General features: G+C 43.9%; 2 protein-coding genes across 7 annotated transcripts; both read right to left on the bottom strand.

Annotated features, from left to right (window-relative positions):
• Positions 1 to 563: 563 nt before the first annotated feature.
• ncoa6 (nuclear receptor coactivator 6) lies at positions 564 to 14,602 on the bottom strand. Of its 4 annotated transcripts, none has more exons than XM_084553369.1 (17): positions 14,418 to 14,602; positions 13,368 to 13,705; positions 12,654 to 12,809; positions 10,530 to 10,652; positions 10,195 to 10,320; positions 9,263 to 10,093; positions 8,994 to 9,125; positions 7,110 to 8,394; positions 6,890 to 7,008; positions 6,231 to 6,787; positions 5,891 to 6,130; positions 2,481 to 5,502; positions 2,111 to 2,167; positions 1,943 to 1,973; positions 1,441 to 1,482; positions 1,058 to 1,191; positions 564 to 928 (listed from the first exon to the last, which is right to left on the bottom strand). In XM_084553369.1, the coding sequence occupies exons 2-17, from the start codon at positions 13,663 to 13,665 to the stop codon at positions 882 to 884; spliced, it is 7,200 nt and encodes a 2,399-aa protein (XP_084409495.1). In that variant the 5' UTR covers positions 13,666 to 13,705; positions 14,418 to 14,602; the 3' UTR covers positions 564 to 881. The 4 variants fall into 4 exon arrangements, with proteins under 4 accessions (XP_084409495.1, XP_084409497.1, XP_084409498.1 ...); XM_084553371.1 differs by having other exon boundaries at positions 10,195 to 10,317; XM_084553372.1 differs by having other exon boundaries at positions 10,195 to 10,317; positions 10,545 to 10,652.
• Positions 14,603 to 15,071: 469 nt separating this feature from the next.
• On the bottom strand, positions 15,072 to 23,504 carry ggt7 (gamma-glutamyltransferase 7). 3 transcript variants are annotated; one of them, XM_084553126.1, is made up of 16 exons: positions 23,019 to 23,504; positions 22,044 to 22,653; positions 21,665 to 21,891; positions 21,388 to 21,539; positions 21,179 to 21,296; positions 20,997 to 21,064; positions 20,483 to 20,556; positions 20,137 to 20,330; positions 18,859 to 18,946; positions 18,091 to 18,403; positions 17,848 to 18,000; positions 17,635 to 17,749; positions 17,389 to 17,526; positions 17,199 to 17,298; positions 16,703 to 16,899; positions 15,072 to 16,120 (listed from the first exon to the last, which is right to left on the bottom strand). In XM_084553126.1, exons 2-15 carry the CDS (start codon positions 22,261 to 22,263, stop codon positions 16,727 to 16,729), a joined length of 2,133 nt encoding a protein of 710 aa, XP_084409252.1. In that variant the 5' UTR covers positions 22,264 to 22,653; positions 23,019 to 23,504; the 3' UTR covers positions 15,072 to 16,120; positions 16,703 to 16,726. The 3 variants fall into 3 exon arrangements, with proteins under 3 accessions (XP_084409252.1, XP_084409253.1, XP_084409251.1); XM_084553127.1 differs by having other exon boundaries at positions 15,072 to 16,899; positions 18,091 to 18,179; positions 18,276 to 18,403; XM_084553125.1 differs by having other exon boundaries at positions 15,072 to 16,899.
• Positions 23,505 to 23,729: the final 225 nt, after the last annotated feature.

Genomic DNA, 23,729 nt, shown 5'->3' with positions numbered 1-23,729 from the left:
CCACAGTAAAATGCTTCCTCCACATGGATTCATCAGTAATAATGACCCAATGACATAAAATTATACAGCAATGAGGAAAAACACTTGCCAAAACATTGGGTACATTAGTGTTTATGGGCGTATTCTAAAATAACAGTTCTGCACTCAGTCTTAGCTTGATGAAGGTTAAAGTATTCAGCATTTGTTTAAAATAATCGAGAGCTGTTGATTTAAGTGATTTCATTTTGGAGGCTGTAGTTTGTCATACCATTGAACTGCACTGTGTTGTACCAACACATGTTCCTATTATTTTGAAAAAAAGACACATTTGTGTTCAATTCAGTCCAGATTAACGCCACAAACTACATCTTCCACACTGATTAATTGAATTGCCACTTTTATTAAGCTGTTTAAACATAAAGTGAACATTATAACAGTCACAAAGGAGCAATTGTTTTCACTAGTGTACCTAATGAACTGGCGAGTGAGTGCACATGTAATATAAGAATTTCAAAATCGAGTCTAAACCTAAATGGCAACAACCTTCTGGTGATGCATGAATCAAATGACACACTGTCACAGAGCAAAAGCAGTAGAAAATTTAATTCAGTTTTACAACATAATTATACAGTCATGACAAGCTCCATTATCAGTCTTCATGTGACTTAATCCAGCATTTAATATAAAAAGCACATTCACACAAACTCTATGCACACATTCTAACTACAGTCTCACATAACGGCATGGACAAAACAATTTCATAATTCTTCTTAAAACAATCTGTACATGGATTCTTCCTCCAGCAAAAAACTCTGGGCCAGAGAAACCATTATCAACTGATTCACAGAGGGAAACAAAACATTTACAGTACACTTCACAGGTTACCACAACTGCAGTTGTGCCTATTTAGATTTCCTTCGTTTGGCCTGGGTGGGGCTTGCTCCGGTTTCTGTAAAAAAACAAACAAATAAAATAAATAAAAGTGCATTTAGGTGTATTAGGGGAAAAGTAGTATTATGTGGCTCAAGTGTGAAGACAGATATTCTGCCTTTAAAAGCTGCCGGTGTCTTTATTCTACCTTTTACAGCAGCACTGGTTCCAGGCCTGGCTGATCTCTTCCTGACACCGCTGTCCACCACCGGCTCCTCCTCCACCTCTTTCTCTGCTCGGGAGCTGCGTCTGCTTGGGCCCTTGGGCTTCTCAACAGCAGCTCTGGGAGAACCAGACAGAACAACAACAAACACCAAGAAAGGAAGGAAGGACAACACAAGGATGCGTTACTAAATATGCAAGGGTGTTTTTTAACTCTGCTCTAGTCAGAGAAAGATATAATACCAATCAGGACTCTGCTGTTTTTCCTCGTCTACCACAGATACTGTCCGTCTTCATCCCGACAGCATCCACTACGTCGACATGACCACTGCTTGTGTCTTTGCAGCACAAACATGTTAAAATACATACCTTGGGACTAAGTTGATGGGCGTCTTTCTTTTCTTTGCCCATCTGTGATAGAAGTGGAAAAACAGCGGTAAACTATAAACTGTGCTGAAAAAACATGGTTTCACTTCCCCACATTATTACAATGCCCAGGAAAAGAGATATGACCACAAAGGTCAGTGGAGAGTTACAATGTATTTTGTCATTCGCTGTTCTTTGTTTTAGACTTTTGACATGCATTAGAATATTTATATTGTTGCATGCTAATCATACATACCATAAGTGCTGCGGCCATGTGGCTCATTGTGTTCACCACGTACCCCCGTGGCCAAGCAAATGAACTCCCTGAGTTTCAGGTGAACTTGAAATGTCTAAGCATTTCTTCTTCAAGGTCGAGCACGAGTCTTAAGATTAAGCCAGCTTTTCAAAGATCAATAGTAACAGATACCTTAAAAACCCTACCCCAAGAAGCATTACACAGCTAATCAAAAATGGCAAATGTTAAAAATGTTAAAAGCAATCTTACCCCTGCTCAGAACCTGCCGAGGCCTCTTCACCTGAACAATAGAAACAAAATTATTATTTCTATGTCATCTAGTTCCATGTAGGTCATATCAGATCGTGTGCTGTTGCTATTATTTATTCAAAGGAGAGCCATTTTTAAAAAATCTAAAACAAGAGTAAGTACACTTACCAGTCTTCTCAGTGGCAACAGGTTCATGTGACTGGGCAACTTCTTGTTCAACAGGTGCTGGGGAATGAAAGCATGAAATAGTTCAACTGATACCACTAAAAAAAAACCTTAATTAAACCTTAATATACTGCAATGAGTGCATAACTGAAAAGCACATATGAAGTAGCTATGTAAATATATGTAGGATGTTGGGCAGAAGCCTTCCAAAATAGTACTAAGCAAAAATACCAATAATTAACTCATAACAAAGCAGTGTCACAGTGTACCAAAGACATCAGCTTAACCTGACTGAGGATCATGCCTAGAACGCATCCATGGTCCTGTTTACTTGACACATGTCCAATCGATTTTGTACCAGTCGTATGTTTACCTGGAGCAGTCTGAGTGGTTTCAGCAGGTGCTGCGGCTGGTTGCATGGAAAGCTCCACAGCTGGGGGATCAGACTGGCCGGGTGGAACTATGCTGGGGTTAGCAGCTGGAGAGGATGTGGTGCGGGGAACCTCCTGAACAGGTGCAGGTGCGGCAACAATTGGAACAATGGACGGTACAGGACTTTGTACAGGAGTAACGGTAGAGAGCAAGGTAGAGGAAGAGACACCAGTGGTAGCACCAACTACAGTGACAGCAGGAGCTTGAGGAGTTATAGTTGATGCTGGGCTTGAAACTGAAGCTGGTGCAATCACTTGAGCCTGGGCAATAATCTGAGTTGGAACAGTTACCTGCACAGGAACAGGGACTGGAGAAGAGACTGCAGGCAAGGTAATGTTTGTAACAGCAGTAGTATGGGGAGCTTGAGCTTCAACCTTAACAGCAGAACTAGCAGGGGGGTGAAAGACTTTTGGTGGTACTACCCCTGTATGCCCCTGAGCAGGCCTTTCTACAGGATTTTGTTGGGAGTCAGTTGTACCAGAAACAGCTGTAGCAGCCTGTGCTGGCTTGCTTTTCATCTGCACGGTGGGAGATGTAGTTACAGGACTCTTGCGGACGGCGTTAACAGCCCCAGGACTAGAGCAAGGAGGAGGAGAACCCAGAGGTGGCTGAAAGGGAGATGACGCTGAAGGACTTGGATGGGTAGATGGCTGATGGACTGGGACAGCAGATTTCTGAGTAGAAGCTGTCTCACCAGGGTTTTCTGTTTTGGTAACCCCTGGGTTAATTTGCTGAGAAGCTGTGAGAGAACCTACTGTGGCTGAAGAGGACATACTAGTGGCAAGTTGGACCTGTCCACCTGCACTTCTAGCAGGGTGAGTGCTCATCACAGTAGCTCCTGAGGACTGGGTGGAGGTTGGGGCAGGAGAAAGTTGGATATTTGTCGTGGACACTTGGATAGACCCTACCATGGTGACTGACTGTGATACCACTGTATTGGGAGCCACAGATGAACCTGGCACCTGGAAAATTGGATTGATAAATACAGGGGTTGTGATGAACTGAGGTCGGGGGCCAGGGCTCTGCTGTCGGATGTCCTGAGGTCTAATGTTCTTGTTGGGAACAGCCACTATAGATGTGGGTGCCTGTGGTGTGGGAGCAGAAGTGATGGGGTTGGAGGTGACAAAAACAGTGATCTGGTTGGGGGAAATGGTGCTCGACGAGGCAGGGATCTGTATGACAGAGTGAACACTTGTCACAGGTTTAGAACTAGGGCTTGGTTTTAGAGCCAAACTGGCTGGGTTTACACCAGAGCTGGAGTTAGAACTGGTGCTGACAGTTAAGGCAGAACTGTTCTGACCAGAAGTGACTAGGTTGGGGCTTACACTTGGGGTGGCATTAGTGTTAGTATTGGCCGTGCTGCAAATGGTAGGTGTTGGATTTACATTTGGACTGGAATTGACACCAAGACTGGAGATGGAGCTTTGGTTAAAGCTGGAAGAAGTACTGGAGTTGACATTAGTGGAAGGGTGCGAGCTGGGAATTGAAGGAAGCTGCAAGTTTGGACTGCTGGTAGGGACTGGGAGAGAAGGTTTGGGTTTAACTTCAGACTGGCTGATAGTGGCAGTAGTAGCGACGGGTGTGGACACATCTGTACTCTGGGGGTTACTGTGAAGTGGTCTGTCTGAATCCAAAGCAGACTTGGGACTGTCTTTTCCCATTATGTCCCTAACAGTATTACTTTGTAATACTTTGGGTGCTTTGGTAACACCTGTGTTATCCAGTAACTGGTTGAGGGACGTGGGAGCTGTTCTGAGAGCGGGCGAGACCTCAGAGTCCTTCACAGGTGCCGGGTGTGTTGGTTGCCTATCAACTGTTCCAGCCTGCAGTTCCACATCAGGTTTGGGCGGCTGAGGCACAGGCAGACGGGGACTTGCCATTCGAGGATTGGACAACTCTCTCAAAGGCAGTGGCTGGGGTTGAGACTGGGACATCTGTCGCTGCTCAGCTGTCATCATTCCCTGACTTTCCCTGGCTCCATCAGCAGGGTTCCCTTGAATCCCATGAGGGATGCACTGGGTCTGTTGTGCCTCTATGGCCCCACTCACCTGTGAGGGCTGAGATACTGGACTTGGAGGTATGGAATTAGGGCTTAGCATCAGTGTTTGCCCCTGCGGATTGATTAACTGCTGCTGGTGAGGAGGGCAGGTGATAGGCATTTTTGTCCCCTTCTGTCTTCCTGGACTTGGGGTAGCTGACTTGCGACTAGAGGCTGGACTTGACCTCCGACTATTGCTAGGACTTGCCCTCTTACCCTGCCCTCCAGGCTGTTTTTCCTGTTTAGCACCTGCAGCTCCTGCACCAGTGCCAGCAGAGTAAGATTGTTGACTGTTAGTGTTATTTACACCTGTACTGCCATTGTTGTTGTTGCCTGGTAAATTTAAGCTAGGGGGTGCCTGCCCAATGGCTTTCAGAGTAGTTGGGTTAAGACCTTGCTGGTCAAATCCCCGGTTTAGGTTTGGCTGCCTGGGAGGCAGAGGAATGTTGATTTTGGGAGGAAACAGTCCTGCAATAGATGCATTTAGCCTCTCAGGTGAAAGATTAATTTCAGAGGGTTCAGTACTGGGTGGACGATTAGTTGGGGTGAGGGGGTGGTGGTATGGCCGGGGGCTAGCTCTGTTGGGCGTTTTAGGCCTTGAGCTCTGTGATGTTGTAGGGACATTGGGAAAATGAAGGCCAGGCATGGGGCCTCCCTGTTGGGGCTGAGTAGGTAACTGTTGTTGGGGACTGGCTCCAGCGTGTTGGGGCATCTGTGGAGGCCCAGGACCTTGTTTCATCATGTGAGTGTTTGAGCCTTGACTGGTGATAATCTGCTGGGTCCCGTTTCCAGGCTGTGTTCCCATTTCTGGGCCACTAGGCCTGTCCTGCTTCGGGTGGGCACCTGCTGATGACTCTTCAGACCCAGTGCCCTGTGGACCCTGCCCTACATCAGGATGAGACATTCTTCGTGCAGCTCCTGCAAGCTAGAATGGGTAATAAATACAAGTAGTGAGGAAATACATAGATAACACTGTATTCGCATGCAGATCATCATAATGTGAGTCATATAAGCCCTGTTTTTAACAACGTGTGTGTGTGTGTATGTGTGTGTGTATATATATATATATATATATATATATATATATGTGTGTGTGTGTGTGTGTGTGTGTATTCTTGGAAAAATATGATTTATACTGAAGATTTTAGAGACAGTGGTCAAAGAACATAATTTATTATCACATAATTGTATGTGCCGTTTTAAAATAATTGTGCTTTCCATTATAGTTCATTTTGAATCCCATTAAACACAAATTAAATACGTACTCATGTTTTCTTTAAATAATGGTGGAGGACTCAGGACTTGGCTCTCACCTGTGGGTTCACCATGAGAGGCATCCCTCTGGCTTTGTCAGGTGATGGTGGTACTCCTCCGTGTCCTTGAAGGCTGATCATTACGGGCATGTTTCCTTGCTGTGAAACAGGGTGTCTTTGAACCTCAGTTGGGTTGCCCATGCCCCGAGGAGGGATCTGCCCTCCTGGAGGGATGGGCATGCGGTTCTTTGCCTGTTCTTGTTGCATCTTCAGCATCATCATCATCTGCTGTTGTTGTTGCTATAATGTAAAGTAAAATCAACAGATCAACATGATTTATGAAGAGAAAAATTATTGTGTTTATACAAGACGTTTTCATTCCTGTACATAATAATATTACCTGTTGTTGCAGGTTTGGCTGTTGGGTTTGCTGCTGCTGTTGCTGCGGCTGGAGCTGATGGGGGTGCATCTGGGGTTGGCCTTGACCTGGAGTCTGAGGCCCCGTCATCCCCTGCTGCCCTTGAGAATTCTGGAGACCCTGCAACTGCATTTGTTGCATTTGCTGCTGCTGTTGTTGTTGTTGTATTTGTTGTTGTTGTAATTGTTGTTGTTGTTGCTGCTGCTGCTGCTGCTGTTGTAATTGCTGCTGTTGCAATTGTTGCATTTGCTGTTGATGTTGAATTTGCTGTTGTTGCTGCAGCTGCTGCTGTTGCATGTGCTGAATTTGTTGTTGTTGTTGTTGCTGCTGCTGTTGTTGCTGTTGTTGCTGCTGCTGCTGCTGTTGTTGTTGTTGTTGTTGCTGCTGCTGCTGTTGTTGTTGTTGTTGCTGCTGCTGCTGTTGTTGTTGTTGTTGTTGTTGTTGTTGCTGCTGCTGCTGCTGCTGTTGTTGCTGCTGCTGCATAAATTGCACAGGTACCTGCTGCAGCACTCGTTGGTCTCCTGGCTGGCTAGGAAAGCCTAGGTCAAAGCATGGCGGGTAACAGAAATAAATTAAATATCCAGATTTTGAAAAGTATAGAACAGTACGAAGTGAAAACAAGTAACAAGTGAATATTTTACCTGTAGACCTGTTTGTAAAATCAGGGAGTTTCTGGCCTGTGTTGTCTAAACCTAACCCCTGTTCACCACCAAGATTTGGGAGTTCAGAATCCTCCATGCCAGCAGCCACATCAAGACCACTAAGGGCAGAGAATAAATGGATGAACAATTCTACAAATAATCTAGCAGGGACGAAACTGAAATGTTCACCAAGAAAATCATAAGAAATACAAATGATTACCCAAGTCCATCTACTTGCTGTTGTCCTTCCCCTTCCTTGGGCTTCTTCTTTCGTGCTGGTTTCTTCTTTTTGGGTTTGGCCTGATTAGCCCCACCTGTTCCCTGTTTTCCTCCTGGTCCAAACTGGCTTGCTGAGATATCACTCTGCAGCAGATTCACCAGCAGTGGGCTTGTCAGTGTAACATCCTTGCTGACAGGAAAGCCGCCTGGTTGTACACAGGGTCCCCCAATTGGCATTTGACCCGGAAATTGAGAATTGAAGTTCATGCCATGACCTGCAAAGTGGCCATTTCCCATCTGCATGTGCTGAGGGCCTCCCATCATGCCTTGTTGCTGCTGTGCCTGCATATCAGGGACCATCTGTTGGACCCCTAACTCTCCTGTTCCGCCATTGGGATCTCCCAAGGCATGTGGGTGTTGCTGAGCTGCCTGTTGTTGTTGCTGTTGCAACATGGCCTGTTGTTGCTGTTGTTGTTGCTTCTGCTGCTGTTGTAACTGCTGCTGTTGCAACTGTTGTTGGATAAGAGGATGACCAGCAGGAAGCCTCATCTGTTGCCCATGCATGCCCATAACTTGATTAGGATTGCCAGCAATGGGAACCTGCTGGGCCTGCTGCTGGTTCATCTGCTGGTGTTGTTGCTGTTGTAGTTGTTGCTGTTGCAACTGATGCTGTTGCTGCTGTTGCAACTGCTGCTGCTGAAGTTGAGCCATCTGCTGCTGCTGCTGTGGAGTCATCTGTTGTGGGCCAACCTGGCCCTGGAATTGCGGCATATTACCAGGAACATTTGGAGAAAGGCCACGCATCATCTGGCCAGGCATAACTCCAGCTGAAGGTTTGACTGCAAATTGCGGCTTGTTGCCTTGCATCATTTGTTCCATCATTGAATTTTGTTGCTGTTGTTGTTGCTGCTGCATGAGCATGGCCTGATGCCCTTGACCTCCAACCATCTGACCCTGCCCATGCATCACCCCCTGGCCTTGCTGAGGCATCATTTGCTTGGGTGGGGTCATCCCTCCTCTCTGCCCTTGACTGAGGGGCCTTGAGAGGACAGTCTGACCTCCACCCTGGCCTTGAACCATCTGGCTGGGGGAGGAGGACACAGGCTGGGCCTGATGCTGGAGGCCCATCATCTGGGTCTGGAGGCCAGGCTGTTGCTGGCCCATACTGGGCCCTGCAGTTGTACCTGGGGGTGGACCTGTCATGCTACTTTGAACACCTAGTACATTGGGTTGAGCATGAGGTGGTCCCTGCATTGTGTTTGGTACGGAGACTGATGGCTGAGCTCCTGATGTAAAATGAAGAGGCAAAAGGTAAAATTAGTTAAATACACTGACAAACATATCTATTACATATCTAAGTTTTCTAAAGAAAATTTCATAAATTATAATAAGCCACTAATAACTGCATATTAAGACCTGGTGTTTTAAATTAGACTGTTGACATACCAGTTTATTACTTAGCGTTAAAGTATACGAATCTTTAGTTTTAATATAATACCTTTGTGCCATCAGTAGCATGGCGTTCACTGTTTGCTTTACTTTTCACTGAACAGTGTTCAAGTTTTACTAGTGCCTTACATGTTGTGTGACAGAAATACCATGTATTACTAAACACATTTAATAACATATTTATTCCAGTGACATTTAGAATTTATAAACTCAAACTTCACGTTTACAACTACTCATTTTGTTATTGCTATGCTATGCTATTAATGCTTAAATTAAATATAACTGTAATTGTACAATTGTATTCTGTGAGGAAAAAAAACACATTTTTATGTATTAATAATGTTAATATCTTGTTTGTCACGACGTAAAAAACAAAATGAGGTGTTTCCCCATCAAGACATAATCCTATAAATGAGCATTGTTGGAGACATTTTACCTGCATGGGCCATTGCTTGGCTGCTCTGTAGCTGCTGATTGGCTCCTCCACCAGGGGTTCCTGGAGTGCTAGCACTCACCTGACCTTGAACAAAGTTTTGTGTTGGAAAGCCCATGGGACGCTTTGGCATGCCTGAAATCAGAAGTTCAGTTTTTCATTTTAGGCACCAAGAGCACAAACTGTGTCCTTACTTTAAAATAACTCTTTGACAAGAGTCAGAATGTCAGCATCTTATGATGGCAATTTCAGTCTTAGGACAGATGACTCACCTGGGTGAACTTGAGCCCCAGGCTGTCCATGCTGGGGCATTCCCATGAATCCTTGTTGCATGTTACCTTGTTGACCAAGCGCTGCTCTTCCTGGTGAACCAACGCCCTGGGGAAATCCCTGTGGGGTTGTAGGTCTCTGAGCCATCATGGGAGGTGTCCCAGGTGAACCCTGCTGAAAGGGAGATGAAGACGAGCCAGGGGACTTGGCAGCAAGGTTGCCCTGTGGTCCAGAAGTTGGGGGAAGGGGTGGAGGGGGTCTGGGTGGTCCAGCAACACCAGCAGGGACAGCCTGTTGGCCTTTAGGCTGTGGAGCTGCAAACTGACCCATTCCTGCCTGCTGTTGTTGCTGTAATTGCCCTTGTCCCATGGTACTATATACTTGCCCAGCTTGCTGGCTGCCAAATGGGTAAGGCGGCGGAGGATGGTTAGGGGTCTGAACTGTAGCAAGGGAGGGCGGGCGCTGAACCATCTGGGCTTGGGGCGGGGGCTTTCTCCAGGTAGGGCCTCCTTGGGCGGTTGGTGGTTGAAGGACACCAGAGGACAACTGATTCCAGCCTGGAGGTACAGCCATCTGTCCTGAAGGGTTAAAAGGAGGCCTAGGTCCAAGTTGTGAGAGCTGAGCTTGCTGCTGGGCCTGTTGCTGTTGGTGATGCTGTTGTTGTAGCTGTTGCAGTGCAGCAGGGTTGAGCTGTCTTGCAGCCTGCAGAGCCTGCATGTGATGGGCTGCTTGAGGAGGCATAGGACCTGAGCCATGTGGACCAGCCTGTTGGTGCTGAAGTTGTTGTTGCTGCTGCTGAACGGACATGCCTGCCATCATTGGATCCATAACATCTGTGAGAAAGGATGATGATCCATTACCACGCTGTCTAACCAATAATATATTAAAAATTCCAACATGTACCATTTGACATAAAAGAAATAAAGATTTGAACCTGTTTGTGAAGGTGGTCTCTGAACACGAGGGTGCATCTGTCCACTACTGCCTGGCAACATAGTTTGACCTCCTACCATGCCAGGCCCAGGGGGAACCATCGATGGATTAGCCATCCTCACACCTCCTTATGGAAGTACATGGATATTCATTCATTACGTATGCATGAACAGACACTTTTACACTGAATGAGAATATAACAGATTAATAAAGACGGATTAACGCATTTCAATACACAAAGCAATTAAAGTCAACCAGTGTGGTCTTTTATTTTATGTCTTTTTATTAATTGTTGGCACTACTACTACTAAAAATATTAAATTAGCAAACTAATACCTTGACCAGGCTGACCTGGAAAGCCGACATCCATTCTCATTTGTCCAGGTGCACCAATTGGTCCATTAACTCTAACTTCTTGTCCCCGATTTGGTCCCACAGCCACATTGATGGCCCCTTCCCCTGAAAGTCAAAAGAAAGAGAGAAAAATATGTATTCAGCAGAGGTTGCGCTAGACTTTTTCGTTGTCGGTCATTTTGACTGACAAGGTCATAAAAATTCCGTGATAATCTATTTTTAACTGTCACTTTAATTTTTAATTTTTTTTAAATGATAATAAAGACATATTCAATAGCATTTCCTTTTCATTAAAGTTTCATTAACTCTTGGACAGCTCTTGGACGGTACCGTAGGGTTGAAGTGCTTCGGTGGTATGCAAATTCCATTTTGGTAGCCGTTAGCTGCATAGACATAGACATATATATATATATATATATATATATATATATATATATATATATATATTTATTTATTTATTGTATAATGTCTATGGCAGCAGTTCCCAAACTTTTTTGGCCGCGTACCCCCTTCTATATCCCAACCGTGCTGACGCACCCCCAATCCCCCACACTTAAAAAAAAAAAAAAAAACACAACAAGCTTATATCCATATTAAAGGCAGCATGTTTAATCATCCTCAAGTTACCAGAACACACGTATAACAAAATAATCACGATCACAACAACTAGGGCTTTGACTTTTGCCCAAAAATCATATTCGAAGTTCGTTTGTTTATTAATATTAAAATTCGAATATATTCGAATATTTATTAATTATATTTTGACCATTAAATGTCTTCAGTAAGACTGATACTGGTATCAAACTTAAGTTCTATATGTTCTGTCCACCAGAGGGCAGTGTATCAGTCAATGTTAATAGACTACGTGCACGAAAGGCTGAGTATTTATGCGTCTTAAAATTTTTATTATTAAGCAAACAAGATATGCCGTGTCGGAATGAAGATGTAACGAGCAGAATATAACAGAAGATGCTGTTACGACACAGTTAACGCTCCATCGGAAATACACAAGCTTACAGGAACCTAGCATGCTAACGTTACCTACAGGAGCCCAGATGACCAACAATAGCTTTGCTAATGAGCTCGCGATTTTACTTCACCAGGCGTGAAAAAAAAAACTCGGAATCTGAATTGAAAACAACGTTTACAAGCAAACACATTTACAAAAAATAATTCCCATACAGGTTCGAATATTAAGAGATCCCTAAAATTCATTCAATTTTTTAAATATTCGAATTATATTCGAATAACGAAGTTCGGAGTCAAAGCCCTAACAACAACGCGCTCTTGCATTTGAATTAAACTGAAACACTAACATTTTCAATATAATGAAACAAAGTTACGCACAAGCTCCGCTTTTAAGAGCAAAGGGGATGATGACAGGCTCAGGCTCAGACTCAGAGGCAGAAAGCAGATAAGTTGGGAGAAATATGGCTAATATTTTCAGCCGATTAAACAAAAACTGCAGCAACTTTAAATGACCGTGAGCTAACACAACCGCGTCATCATAACACAGCGGTTATGGAAATAAAATTAAAATGCCAGTAATTTTAATTGTAATAAAGTTACACACGACCAACAACATAAATAACAAAGAGCATAGGCTCAGGAACAGATATAAAAATGAGGATCCATCTGAGGATTTTCAAGTGGAGCGCAGCTGGCTCAGTTAGTTGCGCATATACGGTGCGTAGAAGAAGATAACTTCTTCTCCGCCATTTCATTTTGCATCTCGCCCACCCCCTAGAGGCAGTTCACGCACCTCCAGGGGTGCGCGCACCACACTTTGGGAATCCCTGGTCTATGGTTAGCCGAGCTCTGACGTGTGCATCAGTGTAATCAGTGTACCAGGAAATCGTGCACCGACAAAAGTTCCGAGATGTTTGGAACGCAAACTTCGTTGAGAGACAAGGGCCAATTAATAAGGTCACTCGCCGCCAAGTGGTCAGGGGTGTGAATTGCAATCTGTCAAAATGACGGACGGCCTTCAGATTTAAAAAAAAAAACGGAAAATATTCGGTTAACGCGACCCCTGGTATTCAGTATAGGAAGTCTATCGCAACAGAGAAAAGTAACAAAGAAAATATATGAAAACTGTGTTGTTACCTTCTATCTGCACAGAGAGAATCCCCAGGTCCCTGAGCTGCTGCTGGTTGTTCTGGGCCAACAGTCTGAGTCGCTCAGCAGCATCCCGAGGAATGTTAAAGGTAACCCGCACACTGTTCCACGGCTCCACGTGTTGTGGCTGTAGCCTCTCCGAGCCTACAAGAGGACAAGATACTTGCTGAAATAACTGTTCTTAAATCAGTTAGAGAAGAACTGAAGAAGGATGGATGCATATGTTTTGCTTGAATACACAACATCAGCCAAAAATGGGATGGCATGCTCCACTTGCAGGGCTCGTAAAGCGTGAGAAACCTCCTTAGATGTGTTTTTTACAACTAGACTCAAATCAAAAGGGGGATGTACTTCAGATATGTTGTCTCTGATCAACAAAATAACAGATTATTCTATATAAAATACAAAATAACGGGTGGAAGCATTCACCTGATTATCTATGGCATACCTGCGTTTTACACTGAGAGATCAAATGCCATCTTTTACTGACCTGTCTAAAAAACTATTTGATTAGATATTGTAACTAAAAGGTATGGAGCGGCCCAAGGGATACAAAACTTTAGAAGTCTGTTAAGATGAACATAGATGAAGAATGACACCTGTACAGTGGCATCAACTGCACAGGGAAGTTTGTCTGTGCATGAGCAGTTTTCAAAAACCACCTGTATTTCATTATTTTTTTAATCACAAAAAACAACTAACCCATATCAAGCATGCTTGGTATCCCACTGACGATGGCGTCAAGTTTTCGAGCGAAGTCCTCATCGTCCATGTTCCCTTGAAAGGCAACAAAGACTGTAAAATCTTCTCCCTCTGCGTTGTTTTCTTCGATGCCATCTTGGCTCTCGACTTCCTCCTCTTCCATTCCTGTGCTTCCATGGCAACTGTCAGCATCATCTCCCGCATCCTCCCCAACACCAGAGTCCCTGTCGGATTCATTATCAGGCTCCTGGTTCTCCATCCTCTGGGAGTCCTCAGGTGGGGTATGTCGGTGCACCATCCTCCCCTCTTACTAGGAGTGGCGTGTTAACAGTGTTATGCTGCAATGACATAATAGACAGGACAGAGGATACAAGTGGATACAAGCGCTATTTGAACTCTGGGAAGTGATAGATTTAGGTCACATGCTGGAGATCACGGTCATAGCTTGACCATTGCAAGCTTCAGGTGAGAAAATGTCCATAAATGTGAACACACGTCAGCTAAACAAATTACGTTAACACACCTGTACGTTTGTGACATCTCCATGGATGTTGAACTTAAAACAAGATGCTTTGTAAGGTGATCCAAGTTATTTTAAGTGCTATCTAATTTTCTTTAATGTCAAATTAGGCTGCACAGAATAAACCCACCACCGTTAACGGTGGGCGGCTTGGTTTACATGATCGGCCCAGCAGCAGCCCGGGCCTTAACGCAAACATGGGCTAACGTAAAGCGGACCAAATACGCAGGGCGAACACAAATATCCGGTAACCTACGCTATTGCGCATTTTCACGCCAATACAAGCGTCTCTTAGAAAACAAATTAACACGTTTCTAGCTGCACCAGGAAACGGGATAATATGAATGTCAAGGCGGTTCCTGGTGGCTTCTCCAAACGTTAGCAAACGTTAGCTACGTTAGCTGGATAGCACAGCAGGTAATTCATCATGAATGCATTGAAACACAGTGCGTTAGCTTCCCGATTCGTTCACTTTAACCTCCTACACGCTGCCTGCAGTAAATTACCCACGAGAAAAGCAAAAGCCTTACCACATATATTCATCTGAAAATACGTTCAACCGGTCGACATCTGCTTGCTAGATTAGCTAACAAAACATGAATCACAAGCAAGTCAGCGCGACGACATCGCTGCTTCCGGTGGTGTCTTTCAAAATAAAATCCGTATTGAGGAAGTATTAACTGGCCTCGCGTTGTAAACAAAATGTAAAGTAAACATGGACTAATCTAGGGATGTCGCTTGTAATGTTTTATTGTTGAAAAAAATAGCTATAAGGATTTGTGTTTAAGCCTTGACTTTTCACCCTCAGTTGTATCCGTTTGTTTAAATAAATGTAATTTATTTTTTTTCATTTTTATGGTCCCAACCATTGATCAGCCCAAGAAATTCACTATGAACACATAATGCTGGGAAACTTTTGGACCTGGCATTTGTGTGGATGTTACTTGGACATGTACCACATAGACCAGATCAGGCACCCCCACCCCATAGCAATGACACTCCTTGATGGCAGCAGCCACAAAAACAACCTTTAGGAACAACTAAAAAAACAAAACGGCAACAAGGTGTTGACCTGGCCTCCAAATTTACTAGATCCCAAACTAGGTATCTGTGGGATGCATTGGAGCAGGCCTGATCAACAGAGGCTCCTCCCCCCCAATGTTAGGAAGGTGGTCATAATGTAATGCCTGTGTATTTTCTTTTGTTACAGTGCCTTAACAGAAATGTATGACATAGAATTTTGATTGGTGCGCTTGTGGGGAAACAAACATTCTTCAGCGTCGGATTGTGTGCAAACATTTTATTTCTTGGATTTCAACAGTGCTGATTTTAAATTAAAATCAGATAAAACTTCACAATGGAATCAAACATCAGGTGTTGTGCAAATGTGTGCCTTAAGGCATGGTACTCCACAGTACAGGAGACAAGCATCAACAGTCATATTGCACTGGTACCTAACAACACAGACCATAAGGTAAAGAAATAGTTTGATCAGTCAGCATTGGCCACTTAAATTAACTTAAATTAAACCATTTTGGTGCTTTACGAAAGCAGTTGATTCTTACTTCAAATGTACTACAATAATATAATTACACATGACAACACAAAAAATAAAATAAACAAATCTGTTATAGCAGTAGAAATAATGTATACAGCCCAACAAATGTTCATATAAAAATAGACATTACATTCAATCTATTTCTAAAGAATCTGATTATTTAATACAAGTAAACCCCAGCTCTAAAAACAAAAAAACATAACAGCCACAAACTCAAAATGAGGATAAAATCATGTTCTGCTATCATAAATTATATATTAAAATACACTTAATCTACAATTACTGATATTTTACACCTGTTAAACTGAATAAAATTCTCTTGCAGTAGGAAATCAATTGAGAAGTGAAGGTCTTATCACATTTATGTTTATGTGTCAGTAAAGTGTTAACATGGTCCCAAGGAGCCACTGATTGTGTGCAACAGTTAAAGCTCCAGTATTGTACCAAACAACATCTAATCACCAGTTGCACACCATATAAAGAGCAAGGAAGTAAATGGTTTAGCCTCTGTGTTCTGGACAGTCTTGTTCCGGTGTGACAATGCCAGTCTATAATTACCTTCAACATCACACGTGACCTCGTGTGTTGGAGTAACGGTGGAAGGCAGAGTTTAAAAGCAGAAAGGTGGCTCAAATGATCTGTACACCGTGCACGTGCTGTAAATGGTGTGACGTCCTGGTGTGGGATCCACATTTTGTCATGCAAAGAATCGATTTACAGTATTCGTCATCATCATTTGCCACAGGCATTCCCAATCTTAAACTCACAGTGCAAAATAAACATCCCGCTCAGTATCTCACAGGTTTCAAAAGCTAGCCGCCTTAACATTATGAAAACAGTTTCAAAGGCAATGACTCTTTTCTACTCATTTAAATCCCCTCTAAACCCTTTCAAGTTTATCATTTTCCTAAGTGGAAGTGGAATGCACAAGATATTAATTAATAAACACGCCTTACATTTTGCTCTGCATATAACAGAGTGCATACTATGATGCCATTAAGGGGATGGATATACATTATCAACAATATGTGCAGTGGGACGGAATATAGCTTGAGGCTGAGAGAGGGGAAAGCCATAATAGGCATGTGAGATGGTAATCCTATTCTGTGCGTGCAAATACATCCTAAAACCTAATCTCCACAGAAGCTGCATGTCTTTTTGTTTACTGTTACGGTGAGTGTGACACTTAGTTGAGTGTGTTAGTCGACCAGTGGCCTCCTTACTCTCTCGCTAGCCATCATACAGTGTTAGTCTTACCCCTTCCACGGGAGCGAGGTTACACTAAGGCATGTTGGACATAGTAAGGGCAGAAGCATCAGCACTACGGGGGTCTTTCACCCCGATGATGAGGTCATTAGTTCGCCGGGTGCCCTCCACCAATGAGAGAACTTCTCTCCTCTCGACTTTGTGCCCTTTGGCCTGCAGCAGCTCCACGTCTTCATCTAAGAACTTAGCTGTAGGAGAGGAAGGCAAAATGAGGGAGGACAGTGTGAGGTTAGAGGGAAGAATGAACAGGTGCAGCAGTTTAAACTGTATATCTATGAGGTTGTAGAACACCGATCAGGCATGACATTATGACCAACAGTGTTCACACAAAAAAAAAGTGCTGTGATGACACATGTAAACCAGAGCCCTATAGGACTGTTCTTTATATTTATAGTGCACAATGGATAGCACAAAATGAAAACCACGCTAGGTGGCTGAACATGGAAATATGTTTGGCCCAAACCACACAACAGTAGGAAACACTTACAGTCCACCAGGAGAGTGTCTGGCTGTAGCTGAGGGTGAAGCCTCCCGTACGCTAAACTGTCGCTCATGTTTTTACGTGAAGACAGAACATTCATCAGCACCTGTGAAGAATCAGTAAGATTTCATTTTACAGCATGACACCAACACGATAATTATTTGTGACAAAATGCATTTAAGGTAAGTTAAATAACCTGCGTGATGCCACTGAGAGCTTTCTCTCCATTGGAAGATCCCACGGCCACATACGTGCCACACAACCCCACGGCTGGCCTCACTGCTGTCGGCATCAGGAAGGACATGGGTCTCTTCCCGGGCTGGAGGCTGTTATGCTACAGCAAAAGAAAACAAAACTATGAGATTCCAACAAAGGCTATGATAAATCTGTCAATGAGGAACCAATTAATAATCAATTAAGCCAAGATAAGAGTATTGATTACCGGATTATGTGTTGAGTTGAGCGTCTTATTAGGCCAGGAGAAGTCCAGGATCTGGCTATTCAAAAGGATTCCTGAAGGAGTCAATATCCTGCTGCCGAATGGTCTGTTGAGTGAGCTAAAGCAAATAAAAGAAAATTGAGTAACATAAATGAGCCATTAAATGTCGCTGAGATTTCCCTAAACAACCTGCACTTTATTTAAAGCATGCCATACCTCATGACCGACACAATGTGGTCATCTGGGCCCATGACCATGACCTGGGCAGCGACTGCACTGTCCCCCAAGGTAAACGGTGTGGTGTAATGGTTGACGGGGAATGCCTGAGAGTCGTTGATCATCTGGCGGAGCAGGGAAGCCTGTGATTTACTTGGAGATGAGAATAACAAGGGGCACAGATCAGTGAAAATGTCTGTTGATTACATGTATAAAGGCGTCGAGTGTTAGGGTGATCTTTACTTCAGCATCCTGGAGACAAGCTCTGAGACAGAAGTGTCAAACATAGGGTCCCCCAGCTCACTAGCCAGGCCAAGAGCTATCTTCACAGCCTGGGAGAGTTGCGCAAAATCAACCAATTGGAAAGTCACATCATTTAATTTAATTTGCACAGTGTTTATGCTGTACGGTGACAGTTGTAGTACTACCTCTGCAATCCAGTGGTAGGTGCTGTTCCTGGGGACCTGGCTTGTAATGTTGTAGCCTTCAAGGATGTTGAGGGCAGTGATCAAAGCAACGCCTGCATGTGGGGCTGGGGCGGCCATCACATGGTGACCTTCAGAGACACCAGCAGATCATAAATTACAACACTGAATAATTTCTACAGTGAAAAACAGCAGAAAAGTCACTTTGATACAAACAACACAACATGCAACCTAAACCTCACACAACTACTACAATATATGTTCAATATGACAGGAGGACAAATGACAAACAGTGTGAGGAATGAGGACTTAAACAAACACCACAAACAGAATGTGTGCCGTGACCCTTTCAGGGTCAACAACAGCCCATGCTTGTGTACACAATGTTCTAATGTGTGCACCGTTCACGCCTTTCACCTTATCAAATGCAAGCGGATGTCTGTGGCTAATGTTAAGTACCTACTGGAGGAACATACAGTGCCCAGAGAATAGGTGCTAGAAGATTCAGAACAACTCGTTGTTATTCTGGTGTTTGGAGCATGCACCTGGCAGCTCTGATGTGAATAGTTCCTTAGCAGGTATTTACCCTGATAGGTGACCTCCGCTGGCTCCTGCAGGACCGTGCTGTAGTTTCCAAAGTCCTCCTCTGTGAGCTCGCCACCTCTTTCTTGCACCTGTTAAAAATACAAATTTAAATTTAAAGTTGGGCAGTAGTTGTCCTTTGCACTGTTGTCACCAACACTGCAGTCATCCGACTCTCTGTGGAACAACAGGCTACTTATTTAAACTCTACTACTCTCACCTGGTGTTTGTAGTTTGGCAACAGTTTAGTTGTGCATGACTTAAGTTTCATTTTCAGGTTATAACACACATATAACAGGAATAGTAGTGTGGATCATCAGAGGAATCAATTCCACAAGCAAGCTTGCAGTTAATGACCTTCACGAAGCTCAGTTCAACACCTACATCTGGTCACATAACAGCTGTTATTTTTAATGCTAATGTTAACATGGCATTACGTTCTGACTCAAGGCAATCAATATCCACAAAATACGTTTTTAGTTTTCTTTTTATTGTGAGATATAACTTGTGCTGTAATGAGTTATAGATGAAGTCTCACTCACATATTATACACTCCAGACTGACTTCCCCTTTCTATTCACTATGTGACTGGAGGGCAGCACACCAGAAATCCCTGCTTTACATCATGCAAACCTCAAAGGAGGAAATGAATGATTTTGTTTGCGTTATGCAGCATGTCTCATTTTAAATAGTATTAGAAACAGAGCTCTTTTTGTGAGATTAGTGTGCATAACTAAAACAAATATAGTCAGTCTTTAAATCATTTATTTTGACCTTACAATTACCTCCCATCATTACTTACAAAAGGTGAAAGAGAGCACAGCAGGGACTCTGTGTATGAAGGGTAGAAGTGAATTCATGGCTACCTATACTCACTTGCCAGTTAATTAGGTACCCTAGTGGAAATGAATACATTGTAATATAACAGTCCTGCACTAAATCTTAGCATTCGTTTGCATTTTGGAGGCTCTGTGCTGAGTTGTACTGACCCATGTTCCTATTATTTTGATAACCCCATTTCAGTCAGTGGGCTAGGCTAAATAACACACACACTTTTGTGTTTAGTTTTATCCAGTTTAACAGCACCACAATCTACATCACCTTAAATGATCATGTAGTTGAATTACCCACCTTTCTTACGCCGTTTCAACAAAAACATGAAGTCATGAAAGACGATTTAGTGCAGGACTGTCACGTTAAATTACAATGCACTTGTTTTCCCAGAGTTCTTAAAGTCTTGGCAAATGCAAAATAGATATATAGAGAAAACCTTCTTCCTTACCGCCGTCGCCATTTCCTGTGCCAGTTTTCCGCTGTAGAACTCTGATATCCCTTGAACTGCGACGGCATCCAAAATAGTTGCTAAATCGAGGCGTCTGGTGAACAATCCGGAAAGAGGAGCCTGGCCGTTGGGGAGGAACAGATCCCGAAATGCATCCGACATGTTTTGGTTCTTAACCTTTTCCAGAGCTTCGGCTTTTGGAGAGACGGGAAAGACAGATTAAGTAACGGCTAACGTTTATACCCATTCACCCCAAGCTGTTCAAGAACAAGTTTTTATTTGCAGGAGTGACATGACAAACAGTGGCAGTCACACTGTGGTTTCCCAGACATTAGTCTATACTTACCCAAGTCATGAGTAACATTAAATCCATTTCTGGCCACATCTGCTGCCATGGCAACCACATCCTTCCATGGCATCCTGATGAAATTATAGATCACATAAGACTGACTTGATTTACAAATGTGTAAGACTCAAACAGATGCTCTAAACTCCTCAGTGTCAAACAGATAACTTTGCTAATAATCAACAATATCTTAATCTCCAAACATGGATCATGCAAGTTGGTTAGTGGTCTTAACACGCCTCTGAACAGCTGAGGCATCTGGATCGTGATAATTACACAGCATTAGAGTAATTATAGCTCAGTGCTGTGACTAAAAAAACAACACACTGTCTTTTCTTTGAACACAGCTGATGATACTTTCACTTTAAGATCTCACTTCTTTTGTTCTAAACACTGAGATGAGAAGAGGCGTCGTCGGAGCTAAAATATGTTTCAGTTTAACTTACACAGGGAATTTGAAACACGGGAGCTGCATCTATTAATAGCATAAGGAAAGACTGAATAGTTACAGTACCTGCCATAGAGCTGGTGCGCCTGATGCATCCCACTGAGCATGCCTGGCACCCCCACGAGCAGGCCTGGCTGAAATGCAACATATGAACAAGGTGCAGGTGTCAACCACAGTACAAAGCAATAACAAACCTCGTTGTAAACCTAGACACGTATAAGCTAGAGTAGTTCGGGAAAATTCCTTACACTGAGATCAAGGTTCGTCAGCAGCATCTCCTCACGGATGCCAGCGGGTGCCGTCTCTCTGAAGTCGATGACCCTCGTCTCGTTCTTACGGATGTTGTGCACTAACATAACTCCACCACTACACATCAACAGAGCGGAAAAACAGTGTTCATATTCAACCAAGACTAAGGACTTGCTTTAACAGAGATGAACGTGTTCCTATGACTCACCCTCCTATACCAGAGGTGTGAGGGTGCACGATTCCCAAACAGAGCGCAGCAGTAATAGCAGCGTCAACGCTGGAACCCTGCTTTCCGAGAACGTCAAACCCGAGAGATGTACACTGAGCCACATCTGTCACTACTGCTCCTTGGTTAAACACCTTGCAAAAAAAGGAGGAGGAGGAACTTCAGTGGTCACCCTTAATCTCATAATCACCCACACTCATTTGAGAGACGAAATGCTATTGCAACATGGTTGCAAAAGTACAGTTGCACACAGCTTTACCTGTGGGTCTCCAAAGTAGATCTGCATGATGAGAGCCACAGTGACTCCTGTAGCAAAAGTGAGACACGCTGTGATAATGACCGTCAGTCCATCTCGCTGGCAGGCACAGCCTTCTGTAAAGGGGTCTGAGGGTGTCTCCCGCAGTGACGCAACATCTTGGCTAGCCAGGTCTGAAGCCGAGGAGGGGAGACGCTGGAGGCGGGCCGACTTCAGAAACAGATCTGGGTCTGAGTTATATAACAGAAAACAAGACTTAGATTGAACAGGGTAGAGCAGGACACCATCGAATTAATTGCTGAATGCATGCAATCAAATCAAAAACCACCTCTATAAATGATGCGTTTCAGTAATGTACATAAGCCTGGCATGACTGACTGACCTGTATCTTGCTCACTCAGGACGTTGTCATCATCCTTGCGGGATTTCAGGGTGTTTTCCCCAGACATCACATCATCCTCTGGCAGCCTGGGGAAGCTGGTTATGCTCATGTAGTCCACCGGAGAGTAGGCACTCCCCAAGTTTGTCTCTGGATTGACATCTTTATCCACCACGCTTCCAGTCGGGTACCCTGCCATGATTTCCGGAGCCGAGTTGTGCATGACTGCTGTTGATCCTGCAGTTATCTTCGCGGTGTGAAGAAGTTAGGGCAGCATGTCCATATTTCCACTCACATCTGCATCCTTTTTTTTGGGGGGGGGGGGGGGGGGAGACTGTAAACCACACTACTGTCACCCAGATGAAAACAAATCTCTGTGATTATACCTTCATGGGCCACTAGTCTCGCCGTGGCGCTGATGAATTACCTCATCTATTCGATCTATCTATATATCCCGTTAAATCACACTTCTCCAAGACAGATTTGTAGTTTTCCTTTTTGATATGGGCTCCCTCGCTACAAGATCACTGCAGCTGCTTCTCTTTGGGGTCTATACAAGACAGGCCAGGACACAGTGTAGCTCCGATGATGGTGCATTTTCTGCCACCTGCACCTGAAGACAGAAACAAGCAAGAAACCATGCAGATCAACTAGTTTTCGACGGGGTGTTCCCTTACCATAGACTCTGACTTATCTTTGACTCCTCCTTGTATTTACCTTAACGCAAGTAGAACAATAAATTTAATAGCATGCGACTATAATAGGCACCTTTGCCCGTCTATGGCGCAGGAAAACTACATTGTCATTATAAACCAACTGCATTATTTCCGGTTAAATGGCAAACATACATCCTGAATCAAGGTGCTGCTATGTGCGTGTCACTGGTTTATCCTCCGCCTCAAGCTAACACATCTCTCTCGTTAATTCAGGGCAGACGTGCGGCTAGCAAAAGCCCCAAGCTCAATCAATGCAACCTACCGTCGTCGTTAAATGCGCGCAGCCAAATGAAAATCACAGATGTAGGTGTTATTTGGTGGGTTTTTAAGGCAGCGCAGGTGAGCCGACCGGTGCCCTCCTCCTCCTCCTCCTTCGTCTGCTCAGCTCGTTCCTAATCGCAGCGCCGCAGATTCGTGGAAATCCGCTTCATGTCGGGACAACCGGTAGGACTTGTCCGGCACACGGCTTGACAGAATCTGCCTGCGTAGTTTTGAATGCGGCTGTATCAGCAAACACAACCAGGGCTCATCTTACATTTAAATGTTAAATGTTAAACCTACACAAATTCCCCGTGGGGTTTATTACGCATTGACGTGTATGTACCAATGCCAAACGTACTTCCCGATAGATGGCGTCGCGGTTTAAATCACATCTTCGGCCTCACAGGAAACTGAATCCTCCCTCGAGTCTTTGTGAACTGGACGGAGTGGATGAACAGGTAACCACCACGGGTGTGTAGAAACCTGCTCCACTTACAAATCTTGCGCCCCTCCCCCGAGACCATTGTTTTATGGCTTCTCCACCTTTTAAAAAAACTGGCAGAGGGTTTACAGGAGTCAGGTGTCAGTGTAAGGCTCTCATGTGTTTCCCTCAGTGGGATTGTTTTTATTCAGCAGAAAAAGGTAAGACACACCTGCCCATTCGACAGTTTTATTTTATTTCCCACTTGATAGATGAGCTACTCTTGCACTT

The sequence above is a fragment of the Chelon labrosus genome (assembly GCF_963514085.1).
Source record: "Chelon labrosus genome assembly, chromosome: 10".
Lineage (NCBI taxonomy): Eukaryota > Metazoa > Chordata > Actinopteri > Mugiliformes > Mugilidae > Chelon > Chelon labrosus.
This window is presented reverse-complemented; position numbering and strand designations above follow the sequence as displayed.